General features: G+C 39.7%; 1 protein-coding gene across 3 annotated transcripts in view; it reads right to left on the bottom strand.

Annotated features, from left to right (window-relative positions):
- The window catches only part of LOC122612188 (broad-complex core protein isoforms 1/2/3/4/5), a 53720-nt gene extending 32967 nt beyond the window's left edge, over positions 1 to 20753 (bottom strand). For 2 of the 3 annotated variants that reach the window (XM_043785631.1, XM_043785633.1), the window contains exons 1-3: positions 20084 to 20752; positions 16638 to 16946; positions 16397 to 16561 (exon numbers count right to left, since the gene is read on the bottom strand). In XM_043785631.1, the coding sequence (XP_043641566.1) occupies positions 16397 to 16561; positions 16638 to 16787 (315 nt within the window). In that variant the 5' untranslated portion in view covers positions 16788 to 16946; positions 20084 to 20752. Of the gene's footprint in view, positions 1 to 16396; positions 16562 to 16637; positions 16947 to 20083 lie in introns of all 3 variants that reach the window. The other variant, XM_043785632.1, reaches the window with a different exon arrangement.
- Between the last annotated feature and the right edge of the window lie 2305 nt (positions 20754 to 23058).

Genomic DNA, 23058 nt, shown 5'->3' with positions numbered 1-23058 from the left:
GCGGGAAAATTGCACTTTGCATGCTGCCACTGCTGCGGGATAAAGCAAAAAAAAAAGAAAAATAGAAGACGAACAAAAAAGTGGGGAAAAACTAAAACAAAAAGCGGCGAAGGAGCAGCCGGAGAATGCTGCGGCGCGGAAGTAAATGAAGATTCGCTTGGGCTATAAACTGTCTCCACACACAGATACAAAGAAACATCCATATACAGGGACACAGGGCAGCATTTGAGTTACGGAAATGAAATGTCAGAGGAGGAAAAAGGGTTTAAAAAAGTAGAGAGTATAGAGCCTGGAGAATTGTCCCTTATGGGGCCCGATGTTTGTGAATGATGTTGGCTTAAATGCCAGGGTCCAGAGTCCAGGGTCCGGCCTAGACTTCCCCTCTTGCTTTCTCGGATTCGGCGATTTTCCTACTTTTTTTGCCCTCCCTCTCCCTCTCTGGTTGAGCTTCGTTTCCGTGGTGGACTTTTGCCTGCGTGAACTTCCGGTTACGTGCTTGGGGCTTCAACGTGCACATATGCACACACATGCATCTTTATATTCCAGGTGTGCACATATCTTTCTCTTTTTGGTATTTTTTGTTTCTGTCTCTATGTTTTGCAATTTACTAACTACTTTTACGCGCTCTGCTCGTGGCCAAAAACCGCAGCATTTTCTCTCACCTTCCCCGATTTTCTTTGTTTAGTTTACAGAATTACAACAGCAGCAGCAGCAGCAACAACCATATAAAAGCTGCCTTGCATTTTAATTAAAAATTCTTCAAAATTTGCTTTGTGCTTGCTTCGTGAATTTTCCAACCCCTTTCTCCGACCACTTTCTTCCTGCTTCATTTCTCTTTGGGTCTGAAATTTTGTCCATTTTTTTTCGTTGGCTGCTACCAATAATAATACGCTTGTTGTTGGCCATTTTGCTGCTGCATGCCACCCAAAAGTAGACCACATATTTTTAATTTGACTGCAGAGCAAGGATAAACGAAAAAATGTTGCGGTGAGAAAAGAAAACTTGGCAAAGAAAACAGGAAAATTTGGACGTATCAAATGCTAGAAAGAACTGCTGCTTGGCTTTCCAAATATAAAATAATACTCCAATGCTAATTGTGTACTTTGGTTTACATTTCGAGCGAACAAGTTTTTATCCCTTGTGATTAAAACTTATACAAACTGGATAACAACTACCAATTTCTTGTCTACCACGTTAACGTTTTTAACAATGGTCAATCAATAAATACAAATTACAAATTTAACTTGAAGAGTCAGAAAATATAGTAGCTCTTTATTTGAAAATCACCTTAAAATGGTAAGCAAGCAAAATACTGAAATATTATCCACTTATTGAGAAGTTCCTTCCTGTATTCTACCTTAAAATTCTACCTTAAAAATGATATCCTCATTTTCCTCACTTAAAATGGCAGTAAAGGAAAAAAAGTGTGAAAAGGTACAGAAAAATGTTAAACTCTTAAAGAGAAGAAATAGACTTAAATCACAAGTTAAATTGCCAAATGAAAATGTTGTTTAAGTTCAGTAATACTTTGTTAAGTTTGCAGTTTAAAGTCAGTCTACAAATGCAGCACATTTTCCAGTGCGGAAAATTGAAGCTTTAAGGCCCCCTTTAAGTACAAGCAGGAAAAATGCGGCAAGAGAAGAAAAGTTAGCATACGTGAAGAAGGAAGACGAAAAAATGATATGAAAAAAAAACAAATTCGCTGCTGCCGAGAAGTTGGTGTTTGGGGTAGTATTATCAAAATACATAATAAAGGCGGGGGAAAAGCGGCGGAAAGCAGACGGCGGAAAAACATATGAGAGCTTGCACGAGGTGCTCAAAGAAGGCGAAGCACCGGAGGAGGCAAAAGAAGCGAGAGGGCAACTGAAGTAAGTAACGGGACTCAGCAGCAGCTGACTGACGAAAATAGTACGCGACGATAGAAAATTCGCGCGCGCGTGTGTGTGTGTATGTGAGTGCTTGCGGGGGAGGTGGAGGATAATAAAAGGGGGAAAAGAAGAGAAGATGAAGAGATGGCGGATAGACGGGAACAGAAATCAGCCGCTTAAAGCGGCCGGCATTTTTATTATTATTTTATGTTATGTTATGTGGCCTTGGCTTGCCGTTTCGCTTTTTGTTATTCTTCTTCCCCCCTTTGGCTTTGGCCGCTTTCACACTTTACTTTTATTTACATTGTGCGCAACGTCGCTATTTTATTACTCGGTCACATGAGGAGTTCGCCGTCTCCGTCTCCGTCGCCGTCTTCTTTGCTTTGTGTTTCTTCTCCGCGCCTCCGCTTTGTGCTTTCTTCCTGGCGGAATATGTGTGAGCTCTTTTTGATTCTCGCCCTTTTCGTGGCTTTTATTTTGATTCAACTACTTCAAAAACATTGCCGCAGGTTCAAATAACGCTTTCGTTTTTCATAATTCTCCACTTTTATTCCCACAAGCATTTATTGCCTACATTTAGGCGCTTCAAAGCGAATACTTCCTGTTTCCTAAAGCTATGCGTGTTCCAAGTGAAGGGTCCATTAATAAACAATGTACTACGCCCATACAGGCTAAAAATGAAAGATTGATGGACTTTATAAAAAAGTAAAATACAGAAAATAGAAGGACTTTGAATGACTGTTAGATGCTTCGAAATGCCACATTTGCATACTGATTGTAAGGTTAAGAATCGTATATATTTATATACATATTACATATATCAGTATTTGAGTTTCTAATTGATGACTTATAGCCCCAAAATATTTGCCATTTGTGTGACACATAGAATATATAAAGGCTGTATAGTATACAGCCTGTATAGCAAGAATTTGTTTCAAATAATTTTATAAATTTCACATATCACTACATTTACAATGCATATTATTATAATGCGATACAAACGCAATTTAGGGATTATAACATTGTTACCAAGCAGAACTTTCGACTGAGAACAACGTAGTTCATAGTAGTAATATAATTCATCATTCATTAAGAACGTATCATCTCCGGATTAAATTAGATTGTTATCGCGAACTATCAGTTAAGTTATTGGGTTCAAGTTTATTGAATGCCCAAAGCGGAGGATTTGCTTGTTCGATTCAAGGACCTCGGAACAATAAAAGGACCGATTTTTAAGGGGTGGCCCGACTGTACAACCGAAAGGCGGAAAATGGGAAGGAGGCTTGTCCAATGAAGCACGGCGAAAATGGGACGGTCTGCGAAGTAAAAAAAAAAACAGAACAGAGCACAACAAAACTTAAACCTTTTCTTTATATAATATGCCCCTAGACCATCGTCCATACAAACAAACAACTATATACCATTTTGGGACAACAACATTTGTAATCTATATCTTTGTAGTACAACAAATCCAGTTTAAACGTGGCCAACAAAATCGAGAAAGGGACGAAGACGAAGAGGTTCGTTCCAAAAAAAAAAATCTATATATGTACACTTTTGGGGAGGGAAAGGCATCACGAAATCACTGGGTGTGCCCGGTGGTTCGGAGGTTCGGTGCCTCGGAGGTGTGGGATTAGTTGAGAAATAAAAACCCAAAGCCAAGCCAAAGGAAAAAAATCCAGCAGCAAAAAACTGCTGATGAGTTGGAAACGTACCCGAAAAAAATCGGTTATTTAGTAGTTGTGTGGGCGGCACTGGGAGAATATTTTCCTCCTTGCGGATTTCTCTGTTGTTTTGTTTCTATCCCTTCTGTTTTTTTGGTTTTTTGGGTGTGCTTCGGGAAAAAAATGTGGAAAAAGAGAAATTAAAACAAGCGACTTTTCCATTTGGCACCAATGAGAAGGAGAGTTCTTCCGTTTCCTTCTCCTCGCCACTTTTTTTTCACTTCCAAGCCAAGCAGCAAGCTGCTGACTTTTATGTAATTATATAGCATTGTTCAATGAATGCCATGGGTTGGGGGCTTCGGGTCTTCGGGGGGAAAATCGTTGGGGGTGGTGATTGGTGGTGAGTCCCAGTGAATTTGTAGGGAAAAAATAAATGCAATCGTTTGAAATTTGAATTCCAAACGGGAATTGTGCAATGCATGGGATATAGTATTGTGGAGTTTCTAGAATGGACAATAGTCCTTAGAAACGAGAATCGGATGAAGCTATTTGCAACATCCGATTGTGCAAAGGATCCAATTGATTTCACCTATTACTTGTTGGCAATGGCTAGGACTGATATCCGTAGACTGATTACTAAACGAAGTAGTTATGAAATCCAAAATTTACACCATGTTGCAGTTAGGTACAACCTACTAACCTTAAACAGTTGCATGCATCAACGAAAGAGTTATTTAATCTAATCAAGTAGAATTATGTTTCACTAAAGATTAGGTGCCATTCAAATGCGTCTACACTAGAAACGAAAATCCTTTTTGGTCGAAAAATAAATCCTGACTTTTCTGCCATTTCCACGCACTTTTCCCTAGCAAAAATATGAATTTTCCACGGACAGCGGCAGTAGGAAAAACGATGAAGCATACCTGGAGGCATCGAGGTGAACTTTAAGCTGTTTGCCTTTGCCATAATTTCAGCTTAGAAGTTTATTTATTTCTATTATCTGATTTGACTGCAGGATTGCGAGACTTTTTTCGGTTATTTTTTGCTCTTGCTTTTGCTTTTGCTGACCTGCCGCTGACTGTGATTGATGTTCTGGCTGCGCCGCAACGCTCGCCAATCCGATCGATTAAAAAACAGGAGAGGGCGGAGGGCGGGAAAGAAAAGCTATAGAGAAAAGAAGGCGGCGAGGGAGACAAAAAGTAGCACCCTTAAAAAATGGTGAGGCAATGCCAGCAACAACAATAAAGCAACAAATAAAGGAGAAGCAATGAAATGAAATAAAAATGCCTGTCCAGTTGTTTTACATTTCTTCTGATTTTCTTGAGTAAATTTTCGCCTTTTTCCCACCCAGGGGGTTGGTTTTCTTGGCCTTACAACTTCCACCCACCCCTCGCCAGCGACTCATTTAAGCACTGAAGAGAAATTAAGAAGTGGCAAATGAATGCAGGGAAAAATCTGAAAACTCCCTGAGTGAAATGAAATGGGGAATGGGGCAAATAACAGAAAAAAAAAACAGAAAAAAAGGAAACAAATTGAAAAATATAAAAATCACAGCACGGAAATACCCTGATTACGCTATCTGTAACTGTGTGAGTGAGGCGCAGCGAACGGGGGCGGAGAGGGGCAATAAGCCGCCTTGCACCACCCCCACCCAACCCTTCCTCCTCATCCCCCTCCCCCTGCATCGTCGGACTACAAAAACAACAACTAGAGCCGCTCAATAGGCTTGTGATAAGCAAAAGCGATGCTTGAGCGAGTCTCGTCCTCCTCCCTGTCCCTTCTCCCTCCCTGACCCTCCTCCTCCCTGCCCTTCCCTCCAAAAGAAAACACCCGCATCCCAAAACCCCACCATCCAATAGCCCACATAGCAACCACTCGGACCCGACCCACACTCGCAAAAACAGGCCCATTGTCCGGATTAATGTGTTTATAGATCTTAACACTGTAGTCGCCAAGTATTCAGGAATATCAGCTTACAAAATGCACATATATGAACGCATATTCCAAAGGCTCTGTCCAAATAACACATTGTATATGGCAATTGCCAAATTACAACATACATACATTATTTTAAATGTAACTGAAACCAAACAGAGCTTTCAGACATGATACTGGTTTGTAATATAAAGATATCAATCCACTTCCAGATACTTTTTCATACTTTGAACTATAAGAGTTCTGGCACTCAAGAACATAAATAATATTTATTTTTGTATTATTAGTATTTTGATATGATATTATTGAACCCTCCCAGGCTCAATCTATATCTATCTATCAACTAACAACATGACTTTATACCAAAGGAACATAATTCGCATTCGCTTCTTGGGATTCCTGGTGTCTGTGGGCAACTAAACCATAACAATCCTAAATATCTGAATCTGTAGTATGAAACCACATGCGGAAGTATATTAAGAACTGCATTTAGAACTACAATATTGGAACTGGACCCTTAATCATAAACCATCCTTGGCAAAGCTTTCTGGAATGAGACGAATTTCTTCTCGATCCACATTCGAGCAGCTGCATACCCATTATTTCCAGTGCACGAAAGGGGGAAAGGGCTCAGTGGTTGGGCCGCTGTTTGGACTTGATACCCCGCCATTGTATACAAGTGAGGCCAAGCCGGCGCATAATCGTCGCCGTCGTCGACGGTCGGCCCTCAACCGATTTCTTGCTCCTCTGCATGGAGGGCCACGGGGTGGAGGTGGTTTGTGGGGGCATAGTGGGGTGTGGAGGTGGGGGTGGGGGCGCTGATGCGCTGGGGTCATAGTTTGCCAGGCATACTCAGCTCATCTGCTTGGTCGACTCCACCCAGATACCTCGTCACAACTTGCACTTGCCTGGACTTTATATCATTTGAAAAGCTTTTGTTCTTATATCATTACCATCGCGGCATCATCATCATGGTCATCGAGTTTTTGCTCAACTCTTAGCGATCGTTCTCTGATTCACGTATACATTCCCCGATTTTCCCCCTGGTGATTGGCCCTCTCTATATGTGCAATACAAGAGGCGCATAGTTTTGTTGGGGCCACTTGGCGAACTTTGGCGCTGCTTGATGTGTGAACTTTTCTTTTTGCCGGACTGTAATCGATTGGAGTTCAGCGAGGCCACTTCGAAGTAGTTTGCTCGAGTGGAAATCTGTACTCCAAGTTCAGCAAACAACATCAAAGCAAGGAAATGCTGCAAAAACCTTGATTTCTTTCCTATGACCAGGTTTAATTGCTGCTGCAGCGAGCAGCAGTTGGGAAAAAGGGGAAACTTTCAGAAGGATCTTATTACGATTTTATGACGCCACACCTGAAAACCTGTCACATCCCAATTTGGAAGTTTTTGCACAAATTCTTTACAATGAAAACTGCAAACATTTCGTATATCTTCCCTAAATCAACTATTCCGGACCTCAAATTACGAGGGTCGTTTGATAAGTCCGTGACTTTTTGTATTTGCCGCGCACCTGCTCTAAATACAACACTGCTCCTGTCAGCAGTTATCGATTAACAGCTGACTGTAAAATTTTGAGAAAGCTGCGTTTTTTGGTTTGCGTTTTATAGGCATTGAAAGCAGACGATCTCGTGAATTTTAACGTCCATCAGGACAATGCACGGGTGCACACGTGTGTAGTCAGCATGGCAAAATTTCATAAATTTCAAAAATTGTTTCCAAACATGAAGAAATGGCTCGGCGGTAAGAGATTCGGGTCAAATGAAGAGGTCATCACAGAAACAAACGACTATTTTGAGGGCCTTGAGAAAACCTATTATTTGGAAGGAATAAAAAAATTGGAAAAACGCTGGACTAAATGTATAGAGCTAAAAGGAGATTATGTTGAGAAATAAAACGCTTCTTTGACGAAAAAAATATATTTTATTCAAAAAGTCACGGACTTATCAAACGACCCTCGTATAAATAATTCAGTTTAGGACATTTTTGAACACCGTTAACAAACAAAAGCAACATTGTACTGAAAATATTTCAAAACCGTGGCTATTTAGGCTTTCATTTGAATACCTCAAATTAACTTTAGTACTTACTTACTAGTACTTACTAAGATAAGAAAAGACAAGAAAATTAAATAGATAAAAAACGAGTTTAAAATATTTATTCCAAATTTATTTAAATGTTATTTTTATCGTTAACCCAAATTTTTTATACTTCACAAAGTCCAGTTTTTTTTATTTTTATTATTATTATTGAGAAATTTGGACTAGCTGTAGCAGCTGAGGGTCTTAAGTCCAGTTAAATAAGGTTATATATAGGAAATATAAAATAACAATTTAACCAAAAGTTGTATATTTGATTTTTTCATATTTATCCTAATATTTTAAAAATCCGTTTTTTAGTACTGAGTAGTTTTTGGTCGGTTCTGTTAGTTCGAGTTCTAATTGGCTATCGATAAGGACGATCCTTGAAACCAAAGTAAGGCCACGCGAAAGACCATTTTGGGTGCGCCCAAGTTGGGAAATCCGGCGAAACTTCCACTACAGTTATTTCTTTCATTTCTTTGTCGTGAGCTTTTGTTATGTCTCAGTTTTGCCGTTATTCTGATGGTCGCTAATTGCGAGTGTGTGTGTGTGAGTGTGCGTGCGAGGGTGTGTTTTGTGCGGTTGTGTTGGTGCGTTGGGTTAGGTATATCTAATTAATGGCATTATTTTATGTGGCCTAGCCCCCAAAAAATACGAATATTTTGAGTACAGGCGGCTCCACAAGGAACGCCCAGAAGTAAGCAACGAAATTGAAAAGGTGTATTTTTACCTTGATCGAAGGACTGCTGGTCAATTATTCCAGGGAACCAAGCCTAGTTGATTTCGTTTTGTTTTTTCGCTTTAAAGTTGACAAATTGTAGTAGACGACGTGACGGAATTAAATTCATACAAAAAACGGTAACATTTTACCCAAAATCAAATTAGAGAAAATTATAGAAATAACGTGCAATTAATGAATGACAACAAAGTGTATTATATTTTTATTGTGGGACGCAATCGTTGCGATAAGTAGGCAGATTATATTTGGTTATGTCTCCTTTTCAATAATGTTTATCAGCACGTGGAGTTTCGTTTTATTTGTTGTTATTTGCTAAAAAGGAGAACTGAAATCAATAAGAGAGGAGTAAACAATTGAGCGCGAGAGCAAACACACGCGAATAACGCGACCAAAGGCGAATGCACAATAAATATTTATTCTACAAAATTTTGTACGGGAATATTATCATAATACGAATAATCGCACATGTACTGTTCGATTTGTTTGTTTGTGTGTGGGAATGCCTTTTTACTACGTAATGTGAAACGTAAAGCTTTTTTTTTTGCAAATTTTTAAAACGTATGCAGCCGGCAGTTTGCTAAGAGAGAGCCAGTGAGACAGTGGGAGAGAACGCGGTAAAGAGCGCCCGCGAGAGCAGGCTACACAACTAACGGGATCAGGTGGGAGAGAGAGAGACCGAACCGAGTTTTATTTTCAGCACATGTGAGTTTTTAATTTTATGATTTCATTTGGCACTGCTATAAAAGGTTTTAATGGGGCTTTAATGCGCTTTACAGGGTTCCTTCCTTGAATTTTTCACCGATTTTTAGGAATATTTGTAAGCTTGCGGCCACTTCGGGTTTCGCGTTTTCAAGACCGTTTTAATTCCGATTGTCCGAGAGATCGAAAGCGCGAGACCCACCGACTACAAATACAAATGTTGTCTGATGGCTGGCGACGCAGCGCTTGGCAGAATTGACCGTCGTCGCCGCTGCCGCCGCTGCAGAGAAGAAAGAAGCAGAAGAAAAGTAGAAGGAGGCGGAATGTACGAACAAAAAAATGTAAAAACAGAAAAAAATTTATCAGCAGCGGCAACAGCAACAACAACACAAGAAATCTCACTCAGATCTATCTGCCTCTCGCTCGCTCCCGCGCTGCTTGCATTACATACATGTGCGACAGAACGATGAACGATGATGATGAACCGAATTACAAATAAAAAGAATGATGCCAAAAGACGACGACAACGCCAGCGATTAGCAAAAGCAAAAGCAAAGGAGCAAAAGCACTCACACACACAGACACATACACACAAACACACCCGTACCCACCCACTCACACACACATAGCATACATAGCGGTGGCGAAAAAAAATCGGTCGCAATCGGAAAAAATGCAAAAGCAGCGACGGCGGCGGCAGCAGCGGCGGCAGAACTCTCTCTGCACATAAAAAAAAAAATAAAGAGAAGACGAAAAAATTAAACATAAGCAAGCTCGCACACACACACAAGCTCAGAAAAGTGCTCAAGCAGGCTGGAAAAAAATGAGAAGAAACTTTGAGCCTGAGCGCCAACTGACAACAACAACGACAGCAAAAAAAAACTGCGGGCAAGAAAGCCGAGGAAAAAAATTGCGGCGCATCACGCGCACAGTGGGCAAAACGCTGTGGTGTACTGCACAAAAAGTGTATGTATTTTCAGGCTGTTGAAAAATACCTTCTTAAATAAGTACACAATCTAACAAATTAAACATGCCTAATTTATTTTTTTTTAAACAGTAAAGCAGAAAAAAAACACCATGTTGATGGTTAAATATAAATTAAAACGGTTAAAATAAAGAATTTTGGTTTCAAATAACAATGGGAGGTTCAAAATTAATCCATGCATTTTCTAACTATGGTACCACATGTGAAACGAGTGACACTGGAATGAACTTGTGCAACAAAAGTGCACTGAAAACAATTTGCATTATTGATGAGTAGAACACATTTCTTAACAAACTCGTTTCGGGGAAAGCAGAAGAACGAGGAAGTAAAACAAAAAATAAAAAAATACGAATGAGTGCAAATTATACATAGCGCAACCCACAGTACATAGCACCCTTAGAAAATGACCAGCACACTGACCATCTACAGAAAACCCCACCCCGAAAAAAAAATCCCCAGCGCAGAAACCGACTCAAACTCAGACTTCCGACTCGCGACGCCCATTAACTGGAGATGAATTCCCATTCTCAGGACCCCATGATTTGTGTTTGGGTGTCGCGTAGACATTTCTCCCCATTTTCCCCAAGAACACCAAGCCAGTAGCAAAAACAATGGGCAAGAATAAAAAAATGGAATAGTGCGGCAATTGATGGAAGGACGTACATGACTGTTGTTGCTGTATTCCAGAATGACCATAAGCGAGAACAAGCAACATGGATGTAAAAATGGGTGTGGACATTGCGCGGATGAATTGGAAATTCGAACTGGTCCCATGCCGTCCTAATTGGAAGCTGTTTCTGGACGAAAGTTAACCGAAAGCCAAAGCAAAGCAAGGAAATTGATTTTTGGTTTTACTCCTTGAGCCATTTTAAAACTTTCAAGCGAGGTTCGGTTTATTTTTCGGTTCCGTTCTATTTTTAATCGCTTTAATAAATAAAGTAATACCTCGCCTCATTTCATAAGACCCCAAGTTTTTGAATATTCATGTGTCCCATCGTATGAATAGATTAGAAAAGTTAAATATGAGTTTTAGATAAACTAAAAAGAAAAACCTTCTTTTTGTAATTTAAAAAATTGTCAAAACTAAACAAAGACAGTTTTATTTCCTACATGTTTCACTTTGCATATTAGATTAAATTCAAAAATCAATTTTTTCAATATTTTAGCTATTTTAAAATTCAGTTACAATTTCTCACGCTTCATCCCACTGTGCGGCAAAAACAATGCACGTTCCGTGTACCGCAAAAAAATTGCGCTCTCTGGCCGAAGTAGCAGCAGCAACAACAGCAGCAAGGAGTGCGAGCACGAAGAAGAGCGGCGAAGACAAGAAACAGGACGAAAAGTTGAACACGGGGAAAAAAATTCTGATGGAACTGGACAGACGCAGCGTCGTCCGCAGAGGGGGTGGGCCCCCGGAGGGGGAAGGCGGGAAGGTGGGGGCTTTGGGTGGTTAAGGCTACGACTTGGACTGAGAATGAAAGTGTATGGAGCTGTATCTGTGTGTGTGTGAGCAGCGGCCATTGTTGGGGGCACTCTCACACACATAAAGGCGGGCAAAAAAATTTTTTCTTTGCGCTTCACTCAATTTCGATTTTTTTCTTTTGGTCCGTTTCCTTCGAAAAGTTCAAAGTTGCAAGCGCGCTCTCGCTCTTTCACTCAGCATAAAAATACAAAAAAAAACGTAATTCTGTTTGCAAGAAAGAACGAAAGAAAAAATCGGAAAAAATGCAAGCCAAGTGCTTCAGACAGAGGGAGGGGAAATGAGAGCGCAAGAGAGAGATAGGGACAGTGAGCGAGTGCGGGTGGTGTTGAGCCACCCCACTAACTGATGTCCACCTTATTCCCCGTCTCTGTCTTGTAGTTGTCCGTGTGTCTGTCCGTTTCAGCTGCTCACATAGTTGGCCAAAGATAAAGGTGAAGGAGCGAGGGAGAAAGAGAGAAGTGCACAGAAAGAAAAACTTGTAAGTAAAATAAAATGAACTTGGTCTAACTCGGTCAACAATTAACATGAATTTTTAATGTAAGTTAGGAGCCTATTTGTAAGTTGTTATTTTTAAAATAAATTTGTAATTATATATTGTTATTATGCTTTGTAATGCTTTTATATCATACTTTTTAAATGATTTAGTAGTTACGATATAAAAAGTACATACATACATATGTGTATGTACATGCAAATACAAATGCTTTCCGTGTACCACACATGCAATGAGGGCAAAGGAGGGAGCGGCACCGAGTGGGTGGTTGGGTGGGCGAGGCACGACGCATTGGGAAGACCCTCAAGTGTTGGCATGCAAAAAAAAGAAAAAAATAGCGAAAAAAAAAGCAAAACAAAAAATACATAGCAATAAATATAACCAAAGCACATGGCGTGGCAGACACATGCATTTAAAAGTGGGTGCGGATGCGGGGTTTTGGGGGGGTTGTGGGGGCTTAAGGGGGGCTAGGGCAACTGGCAACACTAAATCATCTGCGCATGTGTGCGTGTGTGTTGGCTGACCACGTTTGCTAAAAGCATTAAAGCAGCGCCAGCATTAATTAACGCTTAGCGAAAATCGAATCTGAGCTTAACCCCAAAAAGAGCACAAGAAAATAAAACCAAGAAAGAAGTGTGGCAACGCCGGGGTCAACCGGCACAAGTGCGAGCGAGATGGCCTGCCTTGGAGCGTAAGAAACCGCTTCTTTGTGCAGTTCTCCTTTTCTTTTTTTTTTGGGGTGAACCTTTTTTGCGGCAAAAGGAGTTGCACTAATTGTTTTAAAATGCAACTGTAGAGCAATTAAAGTTTAAAAAAAAAACATTTGAAAAATATGGAATACATTTTAGGAAGGATATTTGGTAATTACAAAACAAATACTACACAAATAGATCCAAGAACTTGAGCCATTAACTTAATTTAAAGTTGCAAAAGCTTCATTACTATATTTTTCCTAAGAAGTTATATTTCGTTTCAATTTAAAGAATTAATTTACGTACATAGTCCCACTTAAACGTTAACTAATTAAGCTGACTTTGTAATTCATTTGGGTAGTTAAAAAAGTTTGCACAAGAACTCATATTCTTGGGCAGTCGCAATAACAATGAGCAAGTTTGGCAAAACAAAATTTGTTTTTCATTTTCGTTTTGGGAACACTCCACTGCACAGCGTCCAAAAGTACGAAAAGTTTTTCGTTTCCCCCCCGTTTTCCACAGCGATTTTTCCTTAGCATTGCCAATCTGAAGTCCACGCAACAACAATTTTTCAAGGCGAAATGGACGCGCCAAAAAAAGGGGGCAACACACACATACATTTCTATAAACAGAGGAACAGAAAAAATATCCCCAAACACACACAATGACACAAAGTACGCACCAAGAAGAAAGCTCCAGCTTACCCATACACACACACACGCGAACAGAAGTTGCGGTTGAAACGTACAAAAGTACAAGGGCAAATACAACAACAACAAGAACAACAGAAGGCGGCGAAAATAAAAATGGGGAACCAAAAAAAAAACAAACAGAGGAGAAAAAGAAGAAAAACGTAGTACATAAAGTGAAGGAGAAGGAGGAAACTCCAAGAACATGTGCAGAAACAACGGCGACAAACGAAAGAGATACAAGCTGTAGTTGTAGTTGTAGTTGTAAAAGTCCCCACAAACAGAAGAAAAAACAAAAAGTAAAAGAAAATAGAGGCGCAAAAAAATTCAGCAACTTGTGGAAGTGAATGGCGGGGGAGGCGCAGAAGGAGCAGGAGGGTGGTGGGTGGACAGATGGCCGGCAAAACTTTTGCAGCGAAAATATAAAAATGGAGCGCACGTCTGTGACAAAAACAAGAGTGGAAAAAATGAAGGTGACGGCGGTGTGGGGGGTGGCAGAGGGGGAAAGAGAGCATGAATGGGAAGTCGACGTCTGCCAGTCGCCGCAAGAAGAAGAAGCAGCGGCGGAAGGAGGACTTTGCGTGTGTGTGTGTGTGGCTGCAAGTGGGGGAGAGAGGGAGAGCGGGTGGAAATGGACCGCCGTTTGAGTTATTTTTTTCGTTTTCGCTTGCCCCCTTTCAGCTTGAGTAATTTTTTATTTCTCAGCGACGGCGACTTGAGTGCGAAGCAAGTTGAGCGCTCGGCTATTTGCTCAAGCGAGCAAACGTCGCACGTTGGCCGCCAGTGTAATGCGGTTGCTGTCCCCGCTTAAGCGGTTGCTGTTCAAATAAGTTAATGTTAACACTTAACAGCGCAGCGGATTTCCGCTGTACAGCATTAACATTTCGTTTACTTTCAAATGGATGAAATGTTTATAAATGTTTAATTTCATTAATTATGTGTAAGTAATGCGATTTTTGTTTAAAGTTATGTTTTAAGGGCATTATTATCAAGTTATAATGTGTTTTTCTTTTTATTACTCTTTACTTATGTACGAATACTCGGAAAAGGGGTTTCCTTGATTTAATAATATTTTATGTCGACTCGTGATTGTTTTTCACCAATACTAAGATTTTTATCCAGACTCAATTACTCATGTCTAAAAAATTGTTTGACAACAAAATAAATTAATAAATTAACTTTTATGTTTCAGCATTAAAAAGTTTATCAGTGACAATCTCAAAAATCAAAAGGCAACCGATTTAGAGTATTAGATTGTATTTTTAATGGGTCAATCAATACTAATTGACTTTTGAATGTATAAGCAACTTGTAAGGACACCGAGTGGACTCGCCCACCGATCCAATTAGTTTCGGAATTGATTAGCCCAATTTGCTGTTCCCACAGTTTTCCCAAAGGTTAAACCTAAACCCTTTGACCTGCCAGCCCATTATGGCCTAAAATCGATCAACTTGTAGAGCTGCGGTGCTCGGAGCATGCAAATCAATATTAATTACCAGTTTTGGCAACAACAAGCCCCAAGTGCATCCCCTCCCTATCGCCACATTCCCCCCTCAAACTCTCCACGGTGTAGTTCTCCATATAATATATATAGTCTATATGTCTATATGTCCGGGCGAATCGGAACAACGAGAATTAATGAAGCGCACAAATGACAATTACAATGGGGCGTTGTCGTCAAATGCAAAAGCAACAAAGCGAGGCACGTTGCTGCACTGGAAACAAAATATGCCCTGTTTTAGGCGAGTATAACCTAAATAAGTGGTGTGGATCCTAGAATCATTCGTCTAAAATCACATAGCTTTACTGCCAAGTAAATGTTAAAATGTAATAAACATAATAGTATTACATATAATATTATAGTATGAAATCTACAGATTATCGGCCTATCCATTAAAAACCTAATAACTTTCAGAATGCATACAATTTCTGTATCTCAGGTGAAAACATAATAAATGAATTTAAAACAGTTTTACTTAGATTCACGCTTTAATATTCAATGTAATAATTTAGTACATATTCAATTGAAATGCCAAATTCTTTGCATATTTACTAATTTTATATCAATATTGACTCAAATAAAAAGACGCTTGAGAGTGTTTCGCGCAGTGTAGCAGATCGGTTGCGGTGGGTGGCACTCAGATAAATGCGGGAGAAAAGTGGGAGCTCGGACAGAGGGGGGTTTCGGTGGGGGTGGGGGCTCTGCCCAGATAAGAACGACCCTGAAAGTAATTGTGCACATATGTGCTATACGGCACCCCTTCATATTTGTGCGTTCAATTTAAAAAAGAACCACTTTTGTGGTCTGGATAGTTCGATGTTGCTTTGTTTGTTGACAAACCGATTAGCAGGTGGTAATTGTGGGTGCAGTGTATTTCTGATGACCACTGGAATTTGAACAATATTACCTTCTCGATTCGGGGGAACAGCCAATTTGAATTGAATTTATATATTGTAGCACTGTTCAGCAACTGATATTAACTCCAGATGATATATTTGTACGATTTAACGCTTGTATTTCAATTTATTCGGGTTTTAACAAAAGATAAAGATCTACGATTATCAGATAAGAAAGCTCCCAAAAATAGTCTTCCCCTTAGTTATCTTATCCACAAAACGGAAAAAATCAGATGGCATATGGTACCTTTCAATTGCGAGAAATATATAAATAAATACCGCCTTCAAAACGCAGTCCCTAAATAAAAAGCCTATGAATACTATTATATGGTATCGTATTTGGAAATATATCAACAAATATATACATAAATATAGATTGCTCGCCATTGCTAAAAGACGAATTCTTATGAATAGGGGTATTCCATCGTATGGTATCGTATTTGGAAATATATTAACAAATATATGCATAAATATAGTTTCTTAGTCTTAGATCTAGACAGAGATCTTGAGTTCAGATGAAATTACTTTGGAAGTCATATTTGGTATTGCATTGATATGTATTCCACGTCTTCTAACAAATCGTTCTTATTTGCTAGTGATGTTATTTGCTAAAGTTATTTTAGAATCACTGGCTAAACAAACATCTAGTATCGACTCACCTGCAATTCCGATTCGGTGACGTCGATCTCGCCACGATAAACAAAATCGATGATGGTTTTCAGGTCGGTGAAGATAATGTCGGCGGGCAGGATGATTGTGGGATGTTTGCACGGGTTCTCGAGCAGTAGTTTTTGGAAATACGTCGAACAGGCGGACAGGACGACCTGCAGTTGGGAACACAGAGTTAGATTAGCTTCAGCTTCTATAGTGAAGTATATCCAGTTTATGGAGATACTATACCTTGTGCGCCTTGAGGGATCCGTGCTCGCAGGACAGGGTGACGTCCACGAAGGAGAGATCCTCGCGCAGCTGCTGGAACACTGACGTCATCGTGTTCTGGTAGTTGTTCCAGCGCAGGCTGAAGTACTGATGTCCTCGAACCGCTGCCATTTTGATGCTTCTGATGTTTCTGTTGCTTCTGATGTTTCTGATGTTTCTGCTGGTCGTATTCGATTGAAGCCTGCTGGCTAAATTCCTGTTGCCGACTTCTGTTTATGCTTCTGGCGTGCTCAACACGCTGGCCAAATGTGTGTATCCAGTAGTATCCTGCTGGAAAAGCGAGAAAGGCGAGAAAAGCACCAGTTTAATGCGATGGGATGGCAAATCAATCAATACAGACTTTAAGGACCACTGGCTGCATCCTCCTATCTGAGTTCCTGGCGAATTGCCGTCCCCGATGCAACTGAACCGCCAGCAACCACATGTTGAAGACGCCACAAAAGGAGTCGCAGCCAGTCGGTCCATTGTGTTCGAGAGCCTTACAGCCTCGCAGCCTCACAGACTTAAAGGCTTACAGCCTTACAACGAGTTGCGGGGAGTAGGGCGGAAGGGGAGGGGAGGGGCGGGCAGGGGGGGGGTGGATAAACTATGCCGAAGACAGGTAGGAGAAATATGCTGTGGGAGTCGTGGTCGAATAGTAAATGCCCTACAAGACACATGATAATTATGTAGCACCCTGAACTATGTATAAATAGTTTTGAAATCCATTAAGTTCAAGGTTTGAATTGAGTTGTATCTCTATAGGATTGAAAGGATCATGTCTTAAAAACATGTTTAATGATTTTCAAACCGAGATTTAGGTACTTTAAAGAGATTTGAATCAGAATATCCTAATGCATTTGACGCCTTGATATACAAAATAAGCTTTTTAAGTATCAAATACATGAATTTTTGTTAACTTAATCTTTAAAAGTACAAATTTATAATGCTTTTCCAATCTAATTAGTGTAATAATAATGCAATGCCCGACGATCAAAATTACTATTGGGTTTAAATAAACATTTTATCTACATTTGATTCGTTACGATCGTAATTTGTATTTATGTTTAAACCTCGAGAGCTCGACGAATGGCAACTATTTGAACTTTATTTAGTGCTGGTCATGTCGCCTGTTTTGTTTTGCACATTTCCATGTAAAATGTTGGGCCAGGCCCGAAGGAAGAAAACCGAAACTGAAACCAGTTTTCAGTGAAACTTCATTTTCGCATGCCCTTTTGAAGGGTATGATAACATAGTAACTATTTTACAACCAAATGAAGAGGCATTTAGAAATGAAAGGCTCTATATACACTAGGTATTCAATATAAAACACGTATTTCAGTTAAAAAATTTAACTTTAAAATGCAATAAGTGCAATATTAAGGATATAGAAACTAATAATTATGAAATTTGGTAGAATTATGAATTATATATTTTTAATTGGACAAGTACATATTCTTGGATACATCGCACTATTAAACTATCCTGCATTCAAACAAAACTTCAAATTAGTAGATAGAGTATCTGGAACCTGTGTTTTCGAACTGAATTCCCTTTCTCGTTTTCAATGGCACGTTGTGGTGCTGCAAGTTGTTTTTGCTAGTTGGGGCATTGTCAAAAAAAAGGAAGGAACATAAAAAAGAATAATAGGAATGCTGAAAGGATGCTCGAAGAGGCAACTTGCCGTGCAAATAAAATGGGAGGCAATGGAGTGGCGAAGAGCGGGAGAGGGGGAGAAAGAAGAGATGGCAACTTTAGCTTGCAACTTCCAATGCGGAGGCTAGAATGCAACCACAATTTTATGCCGAACAATAAGTCCGATTTTCAAGGGATTTTTTTTTGCATTACAAATTTACAACTACAGTGGATACTCAAATAAATGTTGTTTATAATAAACAGTTTATGTCTATTTTCAACTTTCAAAGTCCAGTTAAGAAAAATGGTAAAATAATAATTAGCTGAACTTTCCAAACATCTTTTTTTCTTAACTTATAGACAGTTGTAAGTTGTAAGTTTTTGCTCCACTGTATTTGCATTTCGTTTTCGCAGAAGAGTCGCAATCAAAACAAAACGCGGCAAGAAAAGGTGTGTAAGAAAGAGGAAGAATAGGTGTTGCCACCCACTCGAAAATCGGCGGGCCTCTCTCCCGCTCTCTTTCTCTCTCCTCGTTTCGCCCAGAGAGACTTATCATTAATCGCGCATTATGCGGTCCGTTTGTTCCCGTTGCTGTTGCTCTTCTTCTTACTTTACTAGACCAATTCCACGTTGTTTTTTTCCTGCTATTGTTCGTTCCATTGTAGCCATCTCCCTCACGAACACTCATGCAGCGGTTTGCCGCCTTTTGGAGTCTCTTCTTCTGCACTTTCCGTCTTCCTCTTCCTCTGTGCATGTTTATTTGGCAAATGGATAATGTGTGTTCGTATTTTTTGTAAGTCTCTGCAATTGCTTTTTCACTTTTCCTTGCCCTTTAATATTTCTTTACTGCACTTTATGTGTCTACACCCTACCTGACCTACGAGCGGCCTATTGGTTCTAATTAGATCTATACTACAACATTAATGAATATGATAATACTATTATTTTAACAGTTTAAATTAAATATAAATGCATCGTATTTAACTGACATCCTTAAAAAAGAATGAATATACTTTTGTTCATTTTATTAGCAATCTAGTAATCGAAAACCAAGTAAACATTTATACAATTCAATACAAAATCAATTGCTTAAGCACCTTGCATAGTTTCATGGCTAAAACTGTAGCACATTTAAAATGGTAAACTTTTACAGATTTTACTTGATTTAATAAAAAATAATACAAAATAATCCAGTCTTTTTTGGTACGTATCCCACTGTGCCTACTGTGACCATTAGCAAACCCTTTTATGACCACTGTGGCATTCCAGGCAAACCAACTTCGTTTTCGTTACGTCTCCTCTTCGCCCGTGCATGGTGTGCATGCGAGCGAGCGAGACAGCCATGTGGCGGGGAGCAACCGACGGCGGGGGCACACCGGGAAGAAGAAGAAGAAGAGGGGAGGCAAAGGCGCAAGACAAATGACAGCGCGCTGTGAAATGAGTGAGTGGGTGAAGGAGAGGCGAAAGAAAATGGATTTTAAACATTTTTGTTTTGATTATTATTGTTCTTGTTCGTCGCAAAACTTTGCAAAGTAAAAGGGGCGAAGGGAGCGCAAGAACGGAGCGCAAAGTAAGCAAGAGTGAGAGAGGGACTGGGGGAGAGAGTTGGAGAGCGGTGTAATGCAAATGCAATGCTGAACAATTGCATTGCCAATTGAAACCAATTGAAAGGTTTGCAGTATTTTGCAGCTTCTGCATTGCCCGTTTATTTGCACCCATTTTATTGCACTCTGCAAACAACAAATATGTTCGCCTCTTATTTTTAGTTGAGTTTGTGGGGCCGCTGTCCTTACCTTTTCGCTATTTATATTTGATTTTCGCTGCTGCTGCAATTTGCCGCCTGCCTTTTTGCATAATAATAGAGGAAATACGTCAAAGAGTTCCCGTTACGTTGCGTTTTTGTTGTTGCTTCTAGTTTCTTTTTTTTGTGTTTTTATCGTACTGCATGCGTATTGACCGCCAGTTTTGTGTTGTTTTTGCAGCTGCTTCTCGTGTGTTTTTTGTTGCTTCTGCTGTTTTTCGTTTGTTCGCCTTTTTCCGTTTATTTCTTTCTTTTTTTTTAAATCAATTATTGTTCGGTTTTTATTTTTATTTCGCGCTACGCCTTCTGCTTCTACGCTCGCTCACTAACACACGCGCGCACGCACCACACGTACACACACACACGCATTGCGATTGGTTTTTCATAATTCGCAAAGCAAGAAACTTCAATTTGATTCTATTTGATTTTACTGGGCTGGCACGCTGTCGCTACATATTTTTGCCATTTGGCTAACCATTTGCATTGGCGCCGCACTTTGACCGCTTCATAATGCGTCGATTAAATTTGCCAACCGCGCTTTTCCGCACTCTTTTTCGCGCACGCACCGAATTTCGCTGGCAAAACGGAATTTAAAATAATAATTATTTTTTCAGCTCGTCGTTCATCGGAGTGCTCGTGTTCGCCATTTTCGTGTGGCGCTGCCAGACCGCCGCAAGGTGCTGCAAGGTAGCAAAAGGTGCCTAAAGGCCGAAATCTACTTGCCTACTGTTTTTAAGCCGTGGGTTATTTGCTTTTAAATTGAGTTTGAATTCTTTTTCATGTTCCATTGTGTTAAAAACTGATTTATTTATGCATTTTCTGATAAGTTTATAACTAGGTGGCATCGCCTTATCGGGTCTTCTTTGCTTCGCCACTTGTGTCAGCTAGTCGTCCCGCTTGCACCTATTGTATTTGCTATATTGATTTTTTTGCTACGGACTTTGATTTCGGCGCGCAACAAGCGAATATTTAAAAAATAAGGTAATTGTACAGACTATGTTAATTAAATAATGTATCTTAAAACATTTAAAACATTCTTGGAAATGTGAAATCCTCAATTTCAGCTCGCAGTGTTAAATAGATTTTGTTGCTTAGGTTGTAGAATTGTTATATTAAAACATATTGAAATATGAAATAAAAAGTTGAACGTTTTTCATTACACCAAAAACAAGTTAAGAAATCAGATGCGTTACGTACTTATCTAAAATCTGTTTCTGCAACCATTTGTAATTATTTTTTAATTGTTAAAATTAAATTTTACATGTAACATACATAGCAGAGCTGCCACCTAGTTACATAGTGAGCTCATCGGAAGCTGGTTGCTATGAAACTATCGATAGGCATTGAGTTTGATCGATATGTTGGCGCGCACTTCCTTTGAATTCAAATTAAATGTATAAAATAAAAACTCGATCATTACACTGGGGTTTAGAAACCCGTTTAATGCTCGTGTGCGTGCAAGTCATGATTGCTAAAATGCCGAAAACTCGATGTATTTATAATGAGCAAATAAATATTCGCCACCAACAGTGCTCGTATTTGCATAATGAAGGCGAAACCATTCAAATGAGTTGCACTTTTTCCGCTGCCTCAATTTGTATAAATGTGTGCGAGTGGGTGGGAGTCGCCTAGCCCCCATAAAAAACCATAAAAACGAAGCTAGCATACAAAACGACTGATTTGCAGCGTAAACTATAGAGCTTATGTATCTATATATGTATCTACATATGTATCTATATATGTATCTAGATATGTATCTGTATACGTACAGATTTGCATTTGGATGCGTGGAGCCGCGGGTAAAAGCTAATAGCTAATGGAGAACTTACGTGCCAATTGACATTCATGAGTCCCAAGGCCGAATACATTAAAATAATTGCATGTTCTAGCTCCGCGGCCATAGAATAGTGAAGCACAACATCGGCAACAACAGCAAACACACATAATTGTAGCATGATCGGGTGGGAAATTAATTGCCCCGCTTTTCCCATTTTCCAGTGCGGAAAAATCGATCGAATGTGGGCCTTGCAAGGGGGCTGGAAGGGGCTGGGAGGGGGCTGGAAGGGGCAACCCATTGAGGTCGTTCCAGCAATTGACGTGTGCACCTATTTACCCGCCGAAAAACACGCAGCTATGCTATGCCCAAGTACATATACAAGTACATACACTGCATATGTACACGTATGCCATATAATTATAGGCGCACATAGGCCGCCGAAATCCCGCCCCCGCCCCCCGCCAAACCCACGAACGCACCCTACTCCATTCGAATAACCCCACTCGCCAGCCCCACGAAACATGCTACATGCACCCAAACACATACACATCGCACTTGCTTAGGCACTATACCTGCACCGCGGACTGAGTGGCGCGTGGAACTTTGTCGTGTCACGAAGATCCGTAAGATCTGGAGATATATAAGTATACTTATCCCAAAATATTGTAAAAGATATTCAGGACCAGTTTACCTTCACATGTTTAAATATTCTTAATGCATTAAGTTTCGGGTGTAACTTGGTCGTGTCACGAAGATCCGTAAGATCTGAAGATACATAAATAAGTATACTTATCCCAAAATATTGTTGCCCCGAAGATATTCAAAACATGTGCTTCACCTGCAAATTTTTAAATATTTTGAATGCATTAAGTGAACTTGTCGTGTCACGAGGCTGAATCTTTTGCGACGATCCGTGAGATCTGAAGATCTAAAAGACTGTAGAATAGATTAAAAACATAGGCTCACCCTTACAATTTAATATTTATAATACATAACAATGATTTATATCCTTACGTTACTGCTAAATACTTTACGGTGTATTAGAACATACAATTTTTTAACTTTTGAAGAGGATCTTTAAAGTGTTTCCATATTTAATGAATTGATTGGGAAAATACAATTGGTTTAAGACATAAATTACATTAAAAAAAGCTTATAAATTAAGTAAACTTTAAGTTAAAGTAAGTTGT

Source organism: Drosophila teissieri, chromosome 2R (genome assembly GCF_016746235.2).
Source record: "Drosophila teissieri strain GT53w chromosome 2R, Prin_Dtei_1.1, whole genome shotgun sequence".
Taxonomy (NCBI): domain Eukaryota; kingdom Metazoa; phylum Arthropoda; class Insecta; order Diptera; family Drosophilidae; genus Drosophila; species Drosophila teissieri.
The sequence above is the reverse complement of the archived record's forward strand: the minus strand, read 5'-3'. Positions and strand labels throughout refer to the sequence as shown.